Source organism: Mytilus galloprovincialis, chromosome 3, assembly GCF_965363235.1.
Source record: "Mytilus galloprovincialis chromosome 3, xbMytGall1.hap1.1, whole genome shotgun sequence".
Lineage (NCBI taxonomy): Eukaryota > Metazoa > Mollusca > Bivalvia > Mytilida > Mytilidae > Mytilus > Mytilus galloprovincialis.
Genome location: NC_134840.1, coordinates 32,087,505 through 32,105,819, shown reverse-complemented (window position 1 = coordinate 32,105,819; position 18,315 = coordinate 32,087,505). Strand labels below are relative to the sequence as shown.

Genomic DNA, 18,315 nt, shown 5'->3' with positions numbered 1-18,315 from the left:
ATCATATCATAAGGAACATGTGTACTAAGTTTCAAGTTGATTGGACTTCAACTTCATCAAAAACTACCTTGACCAAAAACTTTAACCTGAAAAACTTTAACCTGAAACATGCACTTTCATTTTCTATGTTCAGTGGACCGTGAAATTGGGGTCAAAAGTTTAATTTGGCTTTAAAATTAGAAAGATCATATCATAAGGAACATGTGTACTAAGTTTTAAGTTGATTGGACTTCAACTTCATCAAAAACTACCTTGACCAAAAACTTTAACCTGAAAAACTTTAACCTGAAACATGCACTTTCATTTTCTATGTTCAGTGGACCGTGAAATTGGGGTCAAAAGTTTAATTTGGCTTTAAAATTAGAAAGATCATATCATAAGGAACATGTGTACTAAGTTTGAAGTCGATTGGACTTCAACTTCATCAAAAACTACCTCGACCAAAAACTTTAACCTGAAGCGGGACAGACGGACGAACGAACGGACGAACGAACGGACGAACGAACGGACGAACGGACGCACAGACCAGAAAACATAATGCCCCTCTACTATCGTAGGTGGGGCATAAAAATACACAATATGTTTTCCCCAGTTTATCTAAGTCAGTTCAAGTGTACTTGCATGAGAGTATTTTAAGGACATAACAAGGTCCTATTTAATTATCTGGGGACCAGTTTATCTGCCTCATGTAAAATGTAAGTCACTTAAGGTCTTCTGACCTGGGAGTCTTTTTTTTTTTTTTTTTTTTTTTAGATTTTAGTGATTTTCTAGGGACTAGTAGTTAACAACCATATCACTTATATTTTATAATTATGTATCCAGATCAATTAAAAAAAAAGTTTCTTTTATTTTATATACCTTCAGGGGTCTTGGTGGCCCAGTGGTCTAAGTAGCTACTACTGTAATCACTAGCCAGTCAACACTGAGGATGCGAGGTCAAACCCCGCTCCTGTTGGTGCACTCGATTTCAATTTTAATTGACTAGGATAGTCAATTTTCCTATTGAAGGTTGTGGTTTTCTCCAAGCACTCTGGCTTCCTCCACCAATAAAAACTGGCTGCCGTGAAATAGCCTAAATGCGGTTGTTAAAAGTGGCGTTAAAACACCAAAAATCAAATCTATTTACCTTCTTCTTCTGCTCCTTTCAGAAAAGCTCCTATAGCACCAAGGTATCCTTCATGTCTCATGAACAATGCTTGAATCTCACCCTGAAACACAACCATTGGTTCAAACCTAAGCTTTTACCCCCGTCTGAATGTGCATTTTATTAAATAAAACATTAAAATATTATCCAACTTATTAGTATATACAATAAACCTCATGAGTTAAAGGAGTTCGCTTCTCAGTTTCAAAATAATTCACTTTTCTTAAAACTAGTATAAATTGAAAGGGGATTAATTAAGGAATCAAAAGAGCAGAACAAATATATAGGTCAATGTGCTTGTTTTTGAGATATTAGTCATTCAAATTTGGGCAGGAAAATGTTCTCTAATTAATTTCATAGCTTTATCATTGACAAGATTAAGTTCTCAAAAACTATTAAAAAATAATTAAAATTTCATAAGACTTTTTCAGATGGTTTATCATTATACACGTAAAAGATTTGTAAAAAGAAAAATGGGAGTCAATAGGCAATTTTTTTAAAGGCATTCAAATGGATTAAACCAGAGGATTTCAAAAATCTAACAAAAATTCCAAAACATGACAAACAAACATCCTTAAGTCAAATAAACTGGTTTTTTTTCTTCTAAAAATGACAGATCAATCTTCTATTATTTTATTAATGATAGATATGTATAGGAAAGCCTTTAAATCAGAAATAGGTTTATATATGGAAGACATTGCTTCTTTCATTTACAGAAAAGTTGGATGTGATGGTTTTTTGTATGTATATAATTTGTTTTTTCCCAAGATTATTTGATAAGAACAATTCTAAAAGAATGAATTTTTCATGTGAAATTTTCTTTTTTTCCAGTTTAATTAATGACATACTTTGCATATATATTAGAAATACAACACACATTTTTTACCACCTAAATGAATCTTTTTTTTTTAACATTGTATGTGCCCTTATAGTGAGATAGTTTTACAGCGTGTTATAACTGAACATAGTCTTCCTGAATTAACAGATCAAATAATGCAACTTGAAATTAGTTGATGCAAGAGTTTACTCAAATATAATTAGGAAATAGCACATCATGTATTCAAGGGAGACAAGTCATGTAATTTTGGAAATAAGATAACTAGAGGCTCTAAAGAGCCTGTGTCGCTCACCTTGGTCTATGTGAATATTAAAGGAAGCAGATGGATTCATGACAAAATTGTGTTTTGGTGATGGTGATGTGTTTGTACATCTTACTTTACTGAACATTCTTGCTGCTTAAAATTATCTCTATCTATAATGAACTTGGCCCATTAGTTTCAGTGGAAAATGTTAGTAAAAATTTACAAATTTTATGAAAATTGTTAAAAATTGACTATAAAGAACAATAACTCCTAAGGGGGTCAATTGACCATTTCGGTCATGTTGACTAATTTGTAAATCTTACTTTGCTGAACATTATTGTTGTTTACAGTTTATCTCTATCAATAATAATATTCAAGATAATGACCAAAAACAGCAAAATTTCCTTAAAACTAACAATTCAGGGTCAGCAACCCAACAACGGGTTGTTCGATTCATCTAAAAATTTCAGAGCAGATTAATGTTGACCTGATAAACAATTTTACCCCATGTCAGATTTGCTCTAAATGCTTTGGGTTTTGAGTTATAAGCCAAAAACTGCATTTTACCCCATGTTCTATTTTTAGCCATAGCGGCCATCTTGGTTGGATGGCCGGGTCACCGGACACATTTTTCAAACTACTAACCCAAAAGATGATTGTGGCCAAGTTTGGATTAATTTGGCCCAGTAGTTTCAGAGGAGAAGATTTTTGTAAAAGATTACTAAGATTTACGAAAAATGGTTAAAAATTGACTATAGAGGGCAATAACTCCTAAAGGGGTCAACTGACCATTTCAGTCATGTTGACTTATTTGTAAATCTTACTTTGGTGAACATTATTGCTGTTTACAGTTTATCTCTGTCTATAATAATATTCATGATAATAACCAAAAAAAGAAAAATTTCCTTAAAATTACTAATTCAGGGCCAGCAACCCAACAACGGGTTGTCCGATTCATCTGAACATTTGAGGGCAGATAGATCTTGAACTGATAAACAATTTTACCCCATGTCAGATTTGTTCTAAATGCTTTGAGTTTTGAGTTATAAGCCAAAAACTGCATTTTACCCCATGTTCTATTTTTAGCCATGGCGGCCACCTTGGTTTGATGGCCGGGTCACCGGACACATTTTTCAAAATGCTAACCCAAAAGATGATTGTGGCCAAGTTTGGATTAATTTGGCCCAGTAGTTTCAGAGGAGAAGATTTTTGTAAAATATTACTAAGATTTACGAAAAATGGTTAAAAATTGACTATAAAGGGCAATAACTCTTAAAGGGGTCAACTGACCATTTCAGTCATGTTGACTTATTTGTAAATCTTACTTTGCTGAACATTATTGCTGTTTACTGTTTATCTCTATCTATAATAATATTCAAGATAATAACCAAAAACAGCAAAATTTCCTTAAAATTACTAATTCAGGGGCAGCAACCCAACAACGGGTTATACGATTCATCTGAAAATTTTAGAGCAGATAGATCTTCACCTGTTTAACAATTCTACTCCATGTCAGATTTCCTCTAAATGCTTTGGTTTTTGAGTTATAAGCCAAAAACTGCATATTACCCCTATGTTCTATTTTTAGCCGTGGCGGCCATCTTGGATGGTTGGCCGGGTCACCGGACACATTTTTTAAACAAGATACCCCACAGATGATTGTGGCCAAGTTTGGATTAATTTGGCCCAGTAGTTTCAGAGGAGAAGATTTTTGTAAAAGATTACTAAGATTTACAAAAAATGGTTAAAAATTGACTATAAAGGGCAATAACTCCTTAAGGGGTCAACTGACCATTTCGGTCAGGTTGACTTATTTGTAAATCTTACTTTGCTGAACATTATTGCTGTTTACAGTTTATCTCTATCTATAATAATATTTAAGATAATAACCAAAAACAGCAAAATTTCCATAAAATTACCAATTCAGGGGCAGCAACCCATCAACGGGTTGTCCGATTCATCTGAAAATTTCTGGGCAGATAGATCTTGACCTGATAAACAATTTTACCCCCGTGTCAGATTTGCTCTAAATGCTTTGATTTTTGAGTTATAAGCCAAAAACTGCATTTTACCCCTATGTTCTATATTTAGCCGTGGCAGCCATCTTGGTTGGATGGCCGGGTCACCGGACACATTTTTTAAACTACATACGCCAAAGATGATTGTGTCCAAGTTTGGATTAATTTAGCCCAGTAGTTTCAGAGGAGAAGATTTTTGTAAAAGATTACTAAGATTTACGAAAAATGGTTAAAAATTGACTATAAAGGGCAATAACTCCTTAAGGGGTCAACTGACCATTTCGGTCATGTTGACTTATTTGTAAATCTTACTTTGCTGAACATTATTGCTGTTTACAGTTTATCTCTATCTATAATAATATTCAAGATAATAACCAAAAACAGCAAAATTTCCATAAAATTACCAATTCAGGGGCAGCAACCCATCAACGGGTTGTCCGATTCATCTGAAAATTTTAGAGCAGATAGATCTTCACCTGTTTTAACAATTCTACTCCATGTCAGATTTCCTCTAAATGCTTTGGTTTTTGAGTTATAAGCCAAAAACTGCATATTACCCCTATGTTCTATTTTTAGCCGTGGCGGCCATCTTGGATGGTTGGCCGGGTCACCGGACACATTTTTTAAACTACATACGCCAAAGATGATTGTGTCCAAGTTTGGATTAATTTAGCCCAGTAGTTTCAGAGGAGAAGATTTTTGTAAAAGATTACTAAGATTTACGAAAAATGGTTAAAAATTGACTATAAAGGGCAATAACTCCTTAAGGGGTCAACTGACCATTTCGGTCATGTTGACTTATTTGTAAATCTTACTTTGCTGAACATTATTGCTGTTTACAGTTTATCTCTATCTATAATAATATTCAAGATAATAACCAAAAACAGCAAAATTTCCATAAAATTACCAATTCAGGGGCAGCAACCCATCAACGGGTTGTCCGATTCATCTGAAAATTTCTGGGCAGATAGATCTTGACCTGATAAACAATTTTACCCCGTGTCAGATTTGCTCTAAATGCTTTGATTTTTGAGTTATAAGCCAAAAACTGCATTTTACCCCTATGTTCTATATTTAGCCGTGGCAGCCATCTTGGTTGGATGGCCGGGTCACCGGACCCATTTTTTAAACTACATACGACAAAGATGATTGTGTCCAAGTTTGGATTAATTTAGCCCAGTAGTTTCAGAGGAGAAGATTTTTGTAAAAGATTACTAAGATTTACGAAAAATGGTTAAAAATTGACTATAAAGGGCAATAACTCCTTAAGGGGTCAACTGACCATTTCGGTCATGTTGACTTATTTGTAAATCTTACTTTGCTGAACATTATTGCTGTTTACAGTTTATCTCTATCTATAATAATATTCAAGATAATAACCAAAAACAGCAAAATTTCCATAAAATTACCAATTCAGGGGCAGCAACCCATCAACGGGTTGTCCGATTCATCTGAAAATTTCTGGGCAGATAGATCTTGACCTGATAAACAATTTTACCCCATGTCAGATTTGCTCTAAATGCTTTGGTTTTTGAGTTATAAGCCAAAAACTGCATTTTACCCCTATGTTCTATTTTTAGCCATGGCGGCCATCTTGGTTGGTTGGCGGGGTCACCGGACACATTTTTTAAACTAGATACCCCAATGATGATTGTGGTCAAGTTTGATTAAATTTGGCTTAGTAGTTTCAGAGGAGAAGATTTTTGTAAAAGTTAACGACGACGGACGCAGGACGACGACGGACGACGACGGACGCAGGACGACGGACGCCGGACGCAAAGTGATGGGAAAAGCTCACTTGGCCCTTCGGGCCAGGTGAGCTAAAAAGGTCACTATTGAGATATGTTAATTACCATTTAATTCTTAATTTCATATGTTTTTTTTAAGTAATAGTTTAAATCAAAATATCATAATTAACCTTAAAACTCTTGCAAATGACATTTAAACAAATTCTAGCCAAAGGTTTAGAAGTTAGAACATGTGATTTTTGAGGCAGTCGGGCTAGATTTACACCTAATTTTACTTAAAAGGGTAAAATTGAGGTGTTAAGTATGACATCCATTATCACTGAACAGTATACATCTTTGTTAAGGGGCCAGCTGAAGCACCCCTATGGGTGCTGGAGTTTCTATCTACATTGGAGACCCATTGGTGGTCTTTGGCTGTTGTCTGCTCTTTGGTTGGGTAGTTGTCTCTTTGACACATTCCGCATTTCAATTTTCAATTTTGTCATTCCACAAAAGAAGGAAAATACATGAAACAAAGTAATCAAAGTGATGGAAATCACTCATGGAAAGATTGGAAGAGTAGTTTGAATAATTTCATATCGGTATGGCTTGGACAAACAAGAACATTAATAAAGCATTATTTCTGACAACTGAGTAACTGTGATTTTCAACAATTTCTCAAAGTCCAAAGTCTGCAATTTGGCAAAAATTAGTGGAGCGGAACGAAACTTAAACTTGATTTGTAACTCATCATGGTTAACTCACATACCAAAAATCAGCCCAATATCTGAAGGCATTTAGAAAAAAACATTGTATAATGGTTTGTTGCAGAATGACAGAATTTGGGAATTACGGAATTTCGTAATATCGGAATTACGGAATTTTGGAATATCACAATTGGGGAAAATCGGAATTATGGATTTTGGAATTTCGGACAAGGGTAGAACTATATGGCACCGACAACTTCGTTGCGGGGCCATAAAAAAACCAGCAAAGTCAGCAAGTATTCCATTTATAAAGGAATACAACCCTAGAATGGTGAATTACAACACTTTGGTCTCCGTTTAGAACATTATAAGCATTGTTTATACGGTTCATTACATTTGGATGAAGCAAACTGCAGTTAGAGAATAGAAATTAATTTTGGGACATACATAAGTACTGAAATAGAGACTTATAAGGATGAACCTTAACATCCTCTCTGCTTAGAGGCAGGGGCATACAATTGATGCATCTGTTCCTAATTTGTTAACAATAATACAAGAGCAGATACTTCAAAATAACCATACTAAAATGACAATGATTTAAAATATATTGACATTACAATGATAGTATACCTTTGACCAAAAGTTAATAGCAAAACTAATAGTATGCATAGTAAGTGGATGTCCCCTGATGAAGTAACCACCAAAGTAAATCTTCTTTAACTGATGAAGTCTACAGTACAGGGAAGCTAACTGTCCTATATCATTACTAATGGACAACAATAAACTTCTGGCTACATCTTCATCTTTATAACAAGGCACTGCAAAATTACAACCAGCTAATAAATGTCTTTACATGTTCAGCATTACAGTAAAGTGCCACAGTATCAAACTTTAAAAATATATTGTCAAATTCTATATTTGTGCATAAAAATTTTCCATTGAGAGGTTATCAAAAATGTCCCAAGTCAGGAGCCTCTGGCCTTTGTTTGTCTTCTATGATTTTTAATTTTAGTTTCTTGTGTATATTTCAGAGTTTAGTATGACGTCCCTTATCACTGAACTAGTATACATTTTTGTTAAGGGGCCATCTGCAGCACGCCTATAAGTGATGGAATTTCTTGCTGCATTGAAGACCCATTGGTGGCCTTCAGCTGTTGTCTGCTCTTCGGTCGGGTGGTTGTCTCATTTACACATTCCCTATTTCCATTCTAAATTTTATCTACTTAAACTAGAAACCATGAAATGAATACTGGTACTAATACTTTTTTCAGTTTTATCAGTTTTCTGTTTCAGTTTCAGTATGGACTGGATCACGTTTTTTTCCGATATATCTATTCATAGACCTAATTCCATATTCTATTATTTTTTCCCCATTTGTGTAAAATCTTTATTATCATTACTCTATAAAAATCTATATTTTACATTTATTATGAATCATACCATTTTCTTTGTCAGTTCTAGCAGCTTTACCAAAGCTACTGGCTATTATATCCCCTGTTAACCCTATGGTAGAATATTCTCCTCCGTAAATATCTCTAACTAACATATCAACCTTCTTGTGGTCTCCTTTCTCAGCCAATTCTAACAAATCATCAAATGTCTACAATAAATCAAATTTTATATCATAAAAGACATTTTGTTATTCTCTGAACAAAGTTAGTCTTCAAAATGACATAATTATTATGCAAGAGTTAAAAACAAACTGTTTTCTGATTTATAATTCTAATATGTTTTGCATATCTACAAATACTTGAAATTTATTGGTCCATTAGATTCCCCCCCCCCCCTAAATTACAATTCTACAGTCCTTGTTACTGAAACTACTTTCTAAGCATATGCAAACATCATTTTTTCATGTAACTCCAATATAATAGCTACCATCAATTAATTTTTATTCTTTATTATCGTGAACTACATTCAGCCATAGTTGGTCAACACCTACCATCAAGATGACAGAGCAATTAAAAGATTGGTAGAGAATTGATCTTAACTTGATCTAAATCCCCAAGTTTATTTGAATGTACTTTATCTGATGGTTTAAGTGTGATGTCTCTACCTGATAGTATAAAGTATGTATTTGTAAGACTTACTACACCACATAGTCTGTAAATACTTATCATGTCAATAAATGTCGTCATGGTCAAAGTCAGCACTACAATGCTGGTTGCTTACCTTGGCTTTTGTAAGAAGAGATCCAAGTCCCCAGAATGTCCCCCCTCCCGTAGATGTCCCTCCAATTCTTTCATATTTTGTCTCTGATTCTACCTGCAAAAATAACATAGGGTCAAGTTGCAATTGAGTTTCCTACACAGGGTTTTTCAAAAGGGTCTTAATTACCAATATTGACATTTATTGCTGGTAAAAGTCTGTTAAGAATATCACTAAAATGAAGGAATGAATGAATAAACATACAGACAGACTCTCTATTTTACCTACTGTAAATTCTGATATTATCGGAGTTTCTTTATATTAAGTAATGCGGAAAATGTGATGGGTTGCAATAAAGCTTATGTTCTGATATCTGATACATATATATGTATGAGACAATATCTGAAAAAGTCTAATTTTTGGCAATAAGAAAAAAACAAAAAAAATGTCTTTACACCCGGTATTTTAATAGCATAAATCGAAGAACACACATTGAGGATCTAGGAACTGTTGTCTGTAATTTTAAGCAAAATTGTTTAATGTGGAAACAATGGCAATTTTAAAAATGGTACAAAAAAAATCCAGTTCTTTCCTGTTACCAAAGTGAATCAGTTTTAAAAAGCTTCTAATGGGAATAAGTGCCAATTATTGATTTTAGCATTTGCAATATGAAAGGTTTAGAAATATACTAAAATATAGTCAGATATGTTGGTAACATGAAAGACTTTTGAGTAACAGGACAGAGTTGGTAACAGAAAGGATTTCTTTCTCAAAAAAAATTAATCTATAGTTTAAGAAAAATACATGATTTCAGATTGGTCACAATTGGAAGATAACAGCAAACAATGTCATTTATCCTTTGAAACTTTATCAATCTTCCTAGGTAATGAAAAATTCTAAAATAAATTCCTTTCTGTTACTATCTACCATACTAGAATTGCACAATGTTCTCTGCTGTTATCAAAAGCAAAAAACCTATTTTTTCATTCAATATACTGTATATTATTTTGAAATTTATATAATATGGTGATGATAACTTATATTAAATGAAATGTTTGGCATATAGTAGATTAACTTTTTGATTCATCTGTTAAATTGTCTTGAACATCCTTCCTGTTACTGATTATGGTTATGCTGTTACTTTTTATCAAGTAACATGACAGAACGTAACAATAAGGAATTATGCAGTACTTTTTGTTAATTTTCTCGAATAGTGTAGAAGTTTACTTCCATCTGCATATCAATTTGATAAGATACTATAAAAACAAATGTACTGTTATAGTGCTGACAATGAAATATTCTCAGAAGGTACACAAAAAGGTTGTAACAGGAGAGAACAACAAAATAATTTTTCTCCAAATTCTAATCCTTGGGGAGTTCAGATTTTTCAAACTGGCTGCTATTCACCTAAACATGAGGAGTCATACATTCAAGAAATGATGCTCTTCACATTGCATTAAAATGAATAAAACTTTGGTCTTTCAAACTTGTCCACAGGTGGAAAATCAAAGAGCTAAAAGCTGTGAGGAAAAATGATGCCACTGTCTCTAATATTGGGATATTTTTTATGCAAGTCTTGATTTTCACATACCGTAATTAGTTTAACAATGCAACATGTCTCGTAAGCATATAACTGATATTTGTATATGTGTGTGTGTGAAGTGAAGATGACAAATGAATAGGTCAAGACTACCTGGATTGTACAAATAAATACCGTAGAAAGGCTTGTATATTTCTCACTAGTACATAGTCCGAACCCCCTTCTCCCCACAAAATTTTAGGTTAATAATCTTTTTGTTACTGTTATCAAAGGTCTAATTAAACTCAGGTAATTTCAAAGAATTCTAGTCAAACCGGCACACTTTGTTCGAGTGTAGCGGAATACAAGCAGATACCAGTTAGTTTGTAAAATAGTAAATATGAAACCGAGTGCGGTACACGGAGGCAATAATCGACTTCCTGTTGTTCTGGTCAATGGTATCGGAACAATGCCACTGAAGCGTCATTTTCCAAAAACCAGCAGTAACAGGAAAGAAACTACCCCCTGGGGACAACATTTAAAATACCCTTAAAATTGCAACATTTTCTTACATGCTTTAGTTATAACAAAATCAGACTCGTAATGGAGAAGTGTTTTATATAAGCTAACATATTTGTGAAAATCGAAAGGCTGTTAACTTATTTTAGATATTCTTTGAATTATTTAATTTTCAGAAAATAACAGGGGACAACATGTTTTGGGGGGTTGACCCTTTAAATTATAATTTTTTTATAAGAAGCAATCTTAAAGAGAATGTTTAATTTGGTGCAGTTGGTGCAATATATACTCTAGTTAATACTAAAACTTAAAATTTTCCAAAAAGATGTCTGAATAAAAAAATAATTGCTGGTGAAAGACGGGACAAGGAAATTAGACTTTTTCAGAAATTGTCTCTTATGCAGATTTTGCAGAAATCAAAAAAAAATAATCTAACATTGTGTCCAATTTTCAAAAGTCACAGTCATAAATGCATGCAATAATTCCTGAATGAAAAGTATATTTTACCTTTACAAAACTGACACCTGATCCTATGTTTACAAGAAGATAGGGGAAAATATCATGATGTATTCCTTGAAATTGATACTCTGGCTGGCCATGTCTTTGGTATATGAATGCCTCATCAGGAATATTCTTCAACAGAAAGTTGCTTCCATTAATCAAGCATTCCATTTCATCTTCCTTGTCTAACCTGTGATAAATATACTAGGTTTATATGAAAGTGACATAAAAATATTGCCTTAAACATATAATTTAAATTATAAGTAACCTAAATTTGAGAATGAAATGGGGAATATGTCAAAAAGACAAAAGAGCACAAAACAAGGTTCTCTTGCAATAGCTACAAAATATAGGTTCTCTTGCAATTGCTTAAAAATATAGGTTCTCTTGCAATAGCTACAAAATATAGGTTCTCTTGCAATAGCTACAAAATATAGGTTCTCTTACAATAGCTACAAAATATAGGTTCTCTTGCAATAGCTACAAAATATAGGTTCTCTTGCAATAGCTACAAAATATAGGTTCTCTTGCAATTGCTACAAAATATAGGTTCTCTTACAATTGCTACAAAATATAGGTTCTCTTGCAATAGCTACAAAATATAGGTTCTCTTGCAATAGCTACAAAATAAAGGTTCTCTTGCAATAGCTACAAAATATAGGTTCTCTTGCAATTGCTAAAAAATATAGGTTCTCTTGCAATAGCTAAAAAATATAGGTTCTCTTGCAATAGCTACAAAATATAGGTTCTCTTACAATAGCTACAAAATATAGGTTCTCTTGCAATAGCAACAAAATATAGGTTCTCTTACAATAGCTACAAAATATAGGTTCTCTTGCAATAGCTACAAAATATAGGTTCTCTTGCAATAGCTACAAAATATAGGTTCTCTTGCAATTGCTACAAAATATAGGTTCTCTTGCAATAGCTAAAAAATATAGGTTCTCTTGTAATAGCTACAAAATATAGGTTCTCTTACAATTGCTACAAAATATAGGTTCTCTTTCAATAGCTACAAAATATAGGTTCTCTTGCAATAGCTACAAAATATAGGTTCTCTTGCAATTGCTACAAAATATAGGTTCTCTTACAATTGCTACAAAATATAGGTTCTCTTGCAATTGCTACAAGTGAGGAGAAGGATACCAAAGGGGTAATTACATCCATAATTAGAAAACAAATTCACAATGCCATGGCAACTTAGGTCATGTAGAATAGATGTCTAGAAACTTTGTAGGTGTGTTCTGTTGTGATCCACACCCTAAAGACAATAGCTGAATATGATTGATGATTCTCTTTTACAAACTTTGTCCATGCTTAGTGGATATAAAATGCTAAATTCAAATACCTGAAGACTTATTTAAAATAAATACTCACTGAACACCTAGGGTCTTTATAATTTGATCCTTGTACTTATGTGCCCCTCCCCCTGTAGCTTTGATGTTTTTCTTCTCCAACATAAATTCTTTTGACTGCATAAGATGTCCTCGAATAAAATCCAAACATTGGTGTAAATACTTTGTCTCAAACTTGATAAAATGTAATCTTCTTGTATATCCATCTTCTTCCAAAATTTGATAAATACTATTATTGTCTTCCTTCTAAAGTAAGAAAAATTTCAGTTAAAACAGCTCAAATATGGTAATCCTAAAATAAGTTTGATATTTTGTTGAAATGTATTTTTATTGAGAAATTTGTATGTCTCTTTTATGGTTGTATCGATGACTGCAATTCTATGAGCAACAACTTTTCTAATTTTCTAACAGTTTAAATATGTCTAATATGATAACGGTGCAATGACTTTTTTTGCATTTGGTAATTAAACAGGTCCCTGCTTCCCAAATTATGTGCTGTCTTCATCATCCAAAACAATTATATATTTTCCTGATAAAATTGCAATAATCAATCATTTAAAACATGTGTAACATAAATATTAAAGTCATGTGTGATGATTTTCAAAAATCTATGTCATTTAATCATGTAAAATTTTATAAAAACTTCAGTAGTCCATGCTACCATTGATATTTAAAATAACTTTATATAGAATTTTTCTTAAAAAATCAACTCTATGGGTAAAACATTTGTCATTTAAACCTTTTACAGCTTATGTGTTTTGATCATTGTTAAGGCTTTAAAGTAACCTATAGTTGCTAACTTTTGAGACATTTGTTTTGGTAGAGCGGTGTTACATTATCAATCATTCCACATCTTCTAATGTCATAGTGAATAATATACTTAAAGTACAAGGAAATTTATTTATGAACCAGTTTGCACTCACATGATCACGAACATGTGATGTCCTCCTGTGGAGTTTGGAGCAGTATGCAACTTTTACCAGGGATCCACCTGTGAAAATATAAAAATGAAAATAGGTTACGGAAAATATAAAAATAACAATATGTTACAGAAATATAACATAATATATGTTACAGAAATATAACATAACATATGTTACAGAAATATAAAATAACATGTTACATAAATATTAAATAACATATGTTACAGAAATATAAAAATAACAATATGTTACAGAAATACAAATAACATATATGTTACAGAAATAAAAAATAACAATATGTTACTAAATAATATAAAAATAGCAATATGTTACAGAAATATAACACTAATGTCGTTGTTATCATACATTGGAAAAACAAAGATATTTCAGAATGTTTCTCCATTCACATTGACTATTACATTTTTTTCTTCTTATTGAACTGCTCTCATTCACTTCATAAAGTAATTATTTTGATGTAATGTTGAAAAATAAACATGATTTAAAATCTGGATTATAAGCAAATAACATTCAATCAATAGTCATGATAGTGGGTTGATAGAATGGCAAAAATAACATGATATTCAGTCATTGTCGTTTGTTGCTGTGTTACATATCTGTTTTTTGTTCATTTTTTTCTTGTCTATAGATCAGTTAGGCTGTTAGTTTTCTCATTTGAATGGTTTTACATTTGTGAATTCTGGGCTTTTTATAGCCGACTATGCGGTATGGGATTTGCTCATTGTTCAAGGTGACCTATAGTTGAAGGTGACCTATAGTTGTTAATTACTGTGTCATTTGGTCTCTTGTGGAGAGTAGTCTTATTGGCAATCATACCACATTTTCTTTTTTCATATTTTGAATATTGTCAAAAGTTAACAGTTGTCTGCATCTGATTTAGAATATAATGTTTCTGATTTTAATAAAAGATTGGAAGTACATTTGTATTTCTGGGATAGATCAGTTTGCGCCAAAAATGCGTCCTTTTGCTCCACAACTTTTTTTCTTACTGCTGCTGCATGGGTACTCCCCAATTTAATGTATGAAGTAGCTTGTAACTCCACTTTATTGTCCAAAAACACAAACATTGAAGGAAGCAGTAAGTTTTATTCTCTCTCTGTACATTGACTGTCTAATGCATTTTAAGTAATTTCTCTCCAGATGCTCATCTTCTTGGTGAAATATCTCCAAACATATGATACTTTTTAAGCCAAGATAAGAATAAATACATATCAATTATTAATATTTATAGATATGTGTACAGGTAAATTAGCGCAAATGAGTTCCAAAAAATTGGCGCAATTGATACATTTGGAAAACAAAATTTGGCGCAAATGATAACCCTGATAAACAGTAATTGGCGCAAAAGGACTGCTGCCGTATTTCTCACCCTACTTTTTCATTAATCTATCATTGCTATTAAATTTTTTCTTTCCTTTATTGAAACTTCCATATCTATTTATCTGTGAGTGTGCACACTGCTTTCAAAATTATGTGTTGTTTATTATTTCCTTGTTCAAGTTAGTGGCCATTCTCTTGGTAGCTGAGCTGTGCATCGTTTATATTACATACAACATGTGACTACATTTGTAGATAGGTAAATGAATTAATCCCATCACAATTTGTAAATGTACCAAGTCGAACCATGCATTGTTCTTTGTTGTTCAGACTTTGGTTTTTCTAAAGGAGTCATATGTTAATGGTTGATGAGGTCTGTTGCAATGTCCAGTATTTTAAGTGATTCAGACCTATACATTTGATATACATTTATACATGTATTACCAATATCAACAGCAAAGTGACAGGCATTCTGTAAATTTCTAAACACATCCTCTGTTGGAAGGTCGATGCTTGTAGCATATCTCTTATCTGTAGAACTCATCCTTGGTTGTCAACACCATACAATATATGTAAACACAGACTACCTATAAATGATTGATTACACTGTTTAAAAATAATCAAATTAAAATGGAGGTGTACATATCATCTAAAATTGGATGGTTGGCAAAAACAAAATCATGAGATATGCTGTTTTAATTCTAAACAATCACATTGAGCATCAATATTAAACTAACCCCATCCTGACATATTATTTTGACTTCAAACTTTCAAGTTTTTACTCTTAAACGTAAAATGCTTAGTGGAAAAGAAACAGAACTCATTACAAGTCTTTGGTCAGATGAGACTTGATACATGGACCAAAACCATAACCTACTGCTACATAACTGTCAATATGCCCTATGACATTACAAAATGTATATATGTATATATATATATATGTCTATGAGAAAGTTTCAATAAATTCTAATTTTTGAGGAGTTTTTGATAGATATTGAGAGCTGGTAGCCAAAAATTAAGAAATGACAAAGTTCATGATTTTCTTGGGTAATATCCTAAAAGAATTCTGATACAAAAATAGATGCACAAAAGTTTCTTTATACTGATGCCTCCTGATTAGGGTTTAAAGGACATTTTTGCAATCTACATGCATATGTATGTAGAATGATTGTTGCAAAGATTTTAAAATAAAGTCATACAAAATATTGATGATTAATGGTTTTAAATTAATGAACTTACTGTGAATAAGTTAACATTCTCAGTCATTTGTATCTTATTCTTTTTAAGGTTGACACTGTTTTATTTGAAAAATTACCAGAGTACTTCAAGAACTTTTGAATGAATTGTTAAAATATTGTTATAAGAGTTCAGTGTTTTTGTTAAGTTTGTTTCTGTTTTGAATTGATCTGAAGAGTTGAGGCCTTTTCAACTAAATTTCATAGTTTGTTTTCATGATCAACTGTTACACCAATGTCCAAGGTTAGGGGAGAGCTTGGAACCAGCAAACATTTTTAAGCCTGCCACATTCTTTATACATGTATGCCTGTCCAAAGTCAGGAATCTGCAGATCAGTTGTTGTTTGTTTGTGGTTCATGTCCATCATATTTCTTTTTTGTAAATAACATAATACAGTATCATTTTGTCTGCACCAAATGCACATTTTGATAATCAATGTCTTTTCAGTGATCATGGTGATGCTCTTGGCCAAAATATTTAAATCTTTAAACAACTGATGACTAATTAAGCCTTTATGGTGGGATAATGTAGCTAAAGGAACATCAAGATGATTTTATACATGATTTATGGGCTATTTTCTGTGTGACTGTCCATATTTTAGAGCCAGTTTAGAAACCCTTTATTTTCACACATACTTTTTGATGCAATTTTACAAAAAAAAATATTTTTACTTGAATATAATGTTCGCAAAATCTCTACCTCAGCTGTCAAAGCTGGGGGAGACCTCCCTCTGTAAAGGTTTCATTTTTTCAAAATCATGTATCTGCATTTGGCGATCTGCATGTGTTTTGTAAGTACTCGTAATCAAAGAGTGGGTGTTTACAGTTTACTGTTTAGTCTTTTTCCAAATTCGAGCGACAAAAGTCAGGCCTTCAGTCAATGCTTGTGGAAAGATAATTTCATCAGGGCTTAAAAATTTGGCAATATACTTGTTTACACGAATTTTGCAAGTACTGATCAATTGATTAGCTAATTGGGCAGACAAACTGTTTCTTACATTTTTTTACTACGGTTTGTTTACACCGGAAGTTAGCTAAAGTAATCTCTGGAAAATCCCGGATGGTATACATATTTTCCCGCCAAACATTTAAAATAATCGGAGAGTTTTCTTTTTTTTTAAACTCACACGAGTCGACCTATTAAAGACGAACGAGAAACATACACATACACAGAAATCAAACGATCTAAATTAAATTGATAAATGTTCTTCATGGTTGCAGTAGCTTTGCCTTCCCACTGTAACGGTTTATTTCTTCCTCTCAATCTCCGGCGCAGAGTTCATATCCGTTCCATACATGCTCCGCAATACTGCACTAATAGCTGACTAAAGTTCTAGTCAATTTATTTCCCTGAGAAACAATTTCCCCGGGGGAAACAATGTAATTTTAAAAAACCCGGTAGCCGATGGAAAACCATACGCACAAAATAGTCCACCGTACTTCTATTTTCGCAGACACTGTATACTGATTACATAACGTAACACAAATCATAGATAATTTATTAATAATGTTTAAATTTTAAGAAAAGGGGTCATATTCATTTTTCATAGATTGATTAATTATTTTCTTAATTATTCTAGTATATAGTAGGGGAAACATTGTTTATGTCAAACAAGTTTGCATTCACTAGGGGGGGGGGGGGTCATTTTTTTGTGTTTCTTGTGGAAACATTTTTTTTTTGTGTTTCCAGAGGAAACATTTTGTTATGTTTCCAGGTTTGTCTAAAAATTTGTTCACTGCTGTCAATTTTTCCCCCTCCTAGTATGGGTTTATCTTAGACAATTTTCATGTTTCCAAGGAACACATTTCATTCTTTATTTTATGTGTTTGCAGGGGGAACATTTCCAGAGTTGTCTAGTAATTATTTTTTAACTACTTGTTAATTTACAATTATAACGGTAACATTTATGTATGTGAAAAACCGCCAACAGACAAAGAAACTGCAGTAGCAGTAAAAAATTTGGAGAAACTAAACATGGACTAATCTGACTTGAACTTTACATTAGAACATCTAACCCAGAGGGACATGTCGTTGCCAGAATCCCTTAGTATGGATACAACTAAGAATGACAACCCAGTAAATTTTTTCGACATCGACTTGA

At 32.6% G+C, this 18,315-nt stretch overlaps 1 protein-coding gene across 4 annotated transcripts in view; it reads right to left on the bottom strand.

Moving 5' to 3' along the window:
- The window catches only part of LOC143067723 (4'-phosphopantetheine phosphatase-like), a 41,450-nt gene extending 23,948 nt beyond the window's left edge, over window positions 1–17,502 (bottom strand). The window contains exons 1-9 of one of the 4 annotated variants that reach the window (XM_076241198.1): window positions 17,383–17,502; window positions 15,423–15,565; window positions 13,644–13,711; window positions 12,743–12,966; window positions 11,372–11,555; window positions 8,851–8,943; window positions 8,119–8,278; window positions 7,309–7,496; window positions 1,127–1,208 (exon numbers count right to left, since the gene is read on the bottom strand). In XM_076241198.1, the coding sequence (XP_076097313.1) occupies window positions 1,127–1,208; window positions 7,309–7,496; window positions 8,119–8,278; window positions 8,851–8,943; window positions 11,372–11,555; window positions 12,743–12,966; window positions 13,644–13,711; window positions 15,423–15,522 (1,099 nt within the window). In that variant the 5' untranslated portion in view covers window positions 15,523–15,565; window positions 17,383–17,502. The other 3 variants (XM_076241197.1, XM_076241195.1, XM_076241199.1) reach the window with 3 other exon arrangements.
- Window positions 17,503–18,315: the final 813 nt, after the last annotated feature.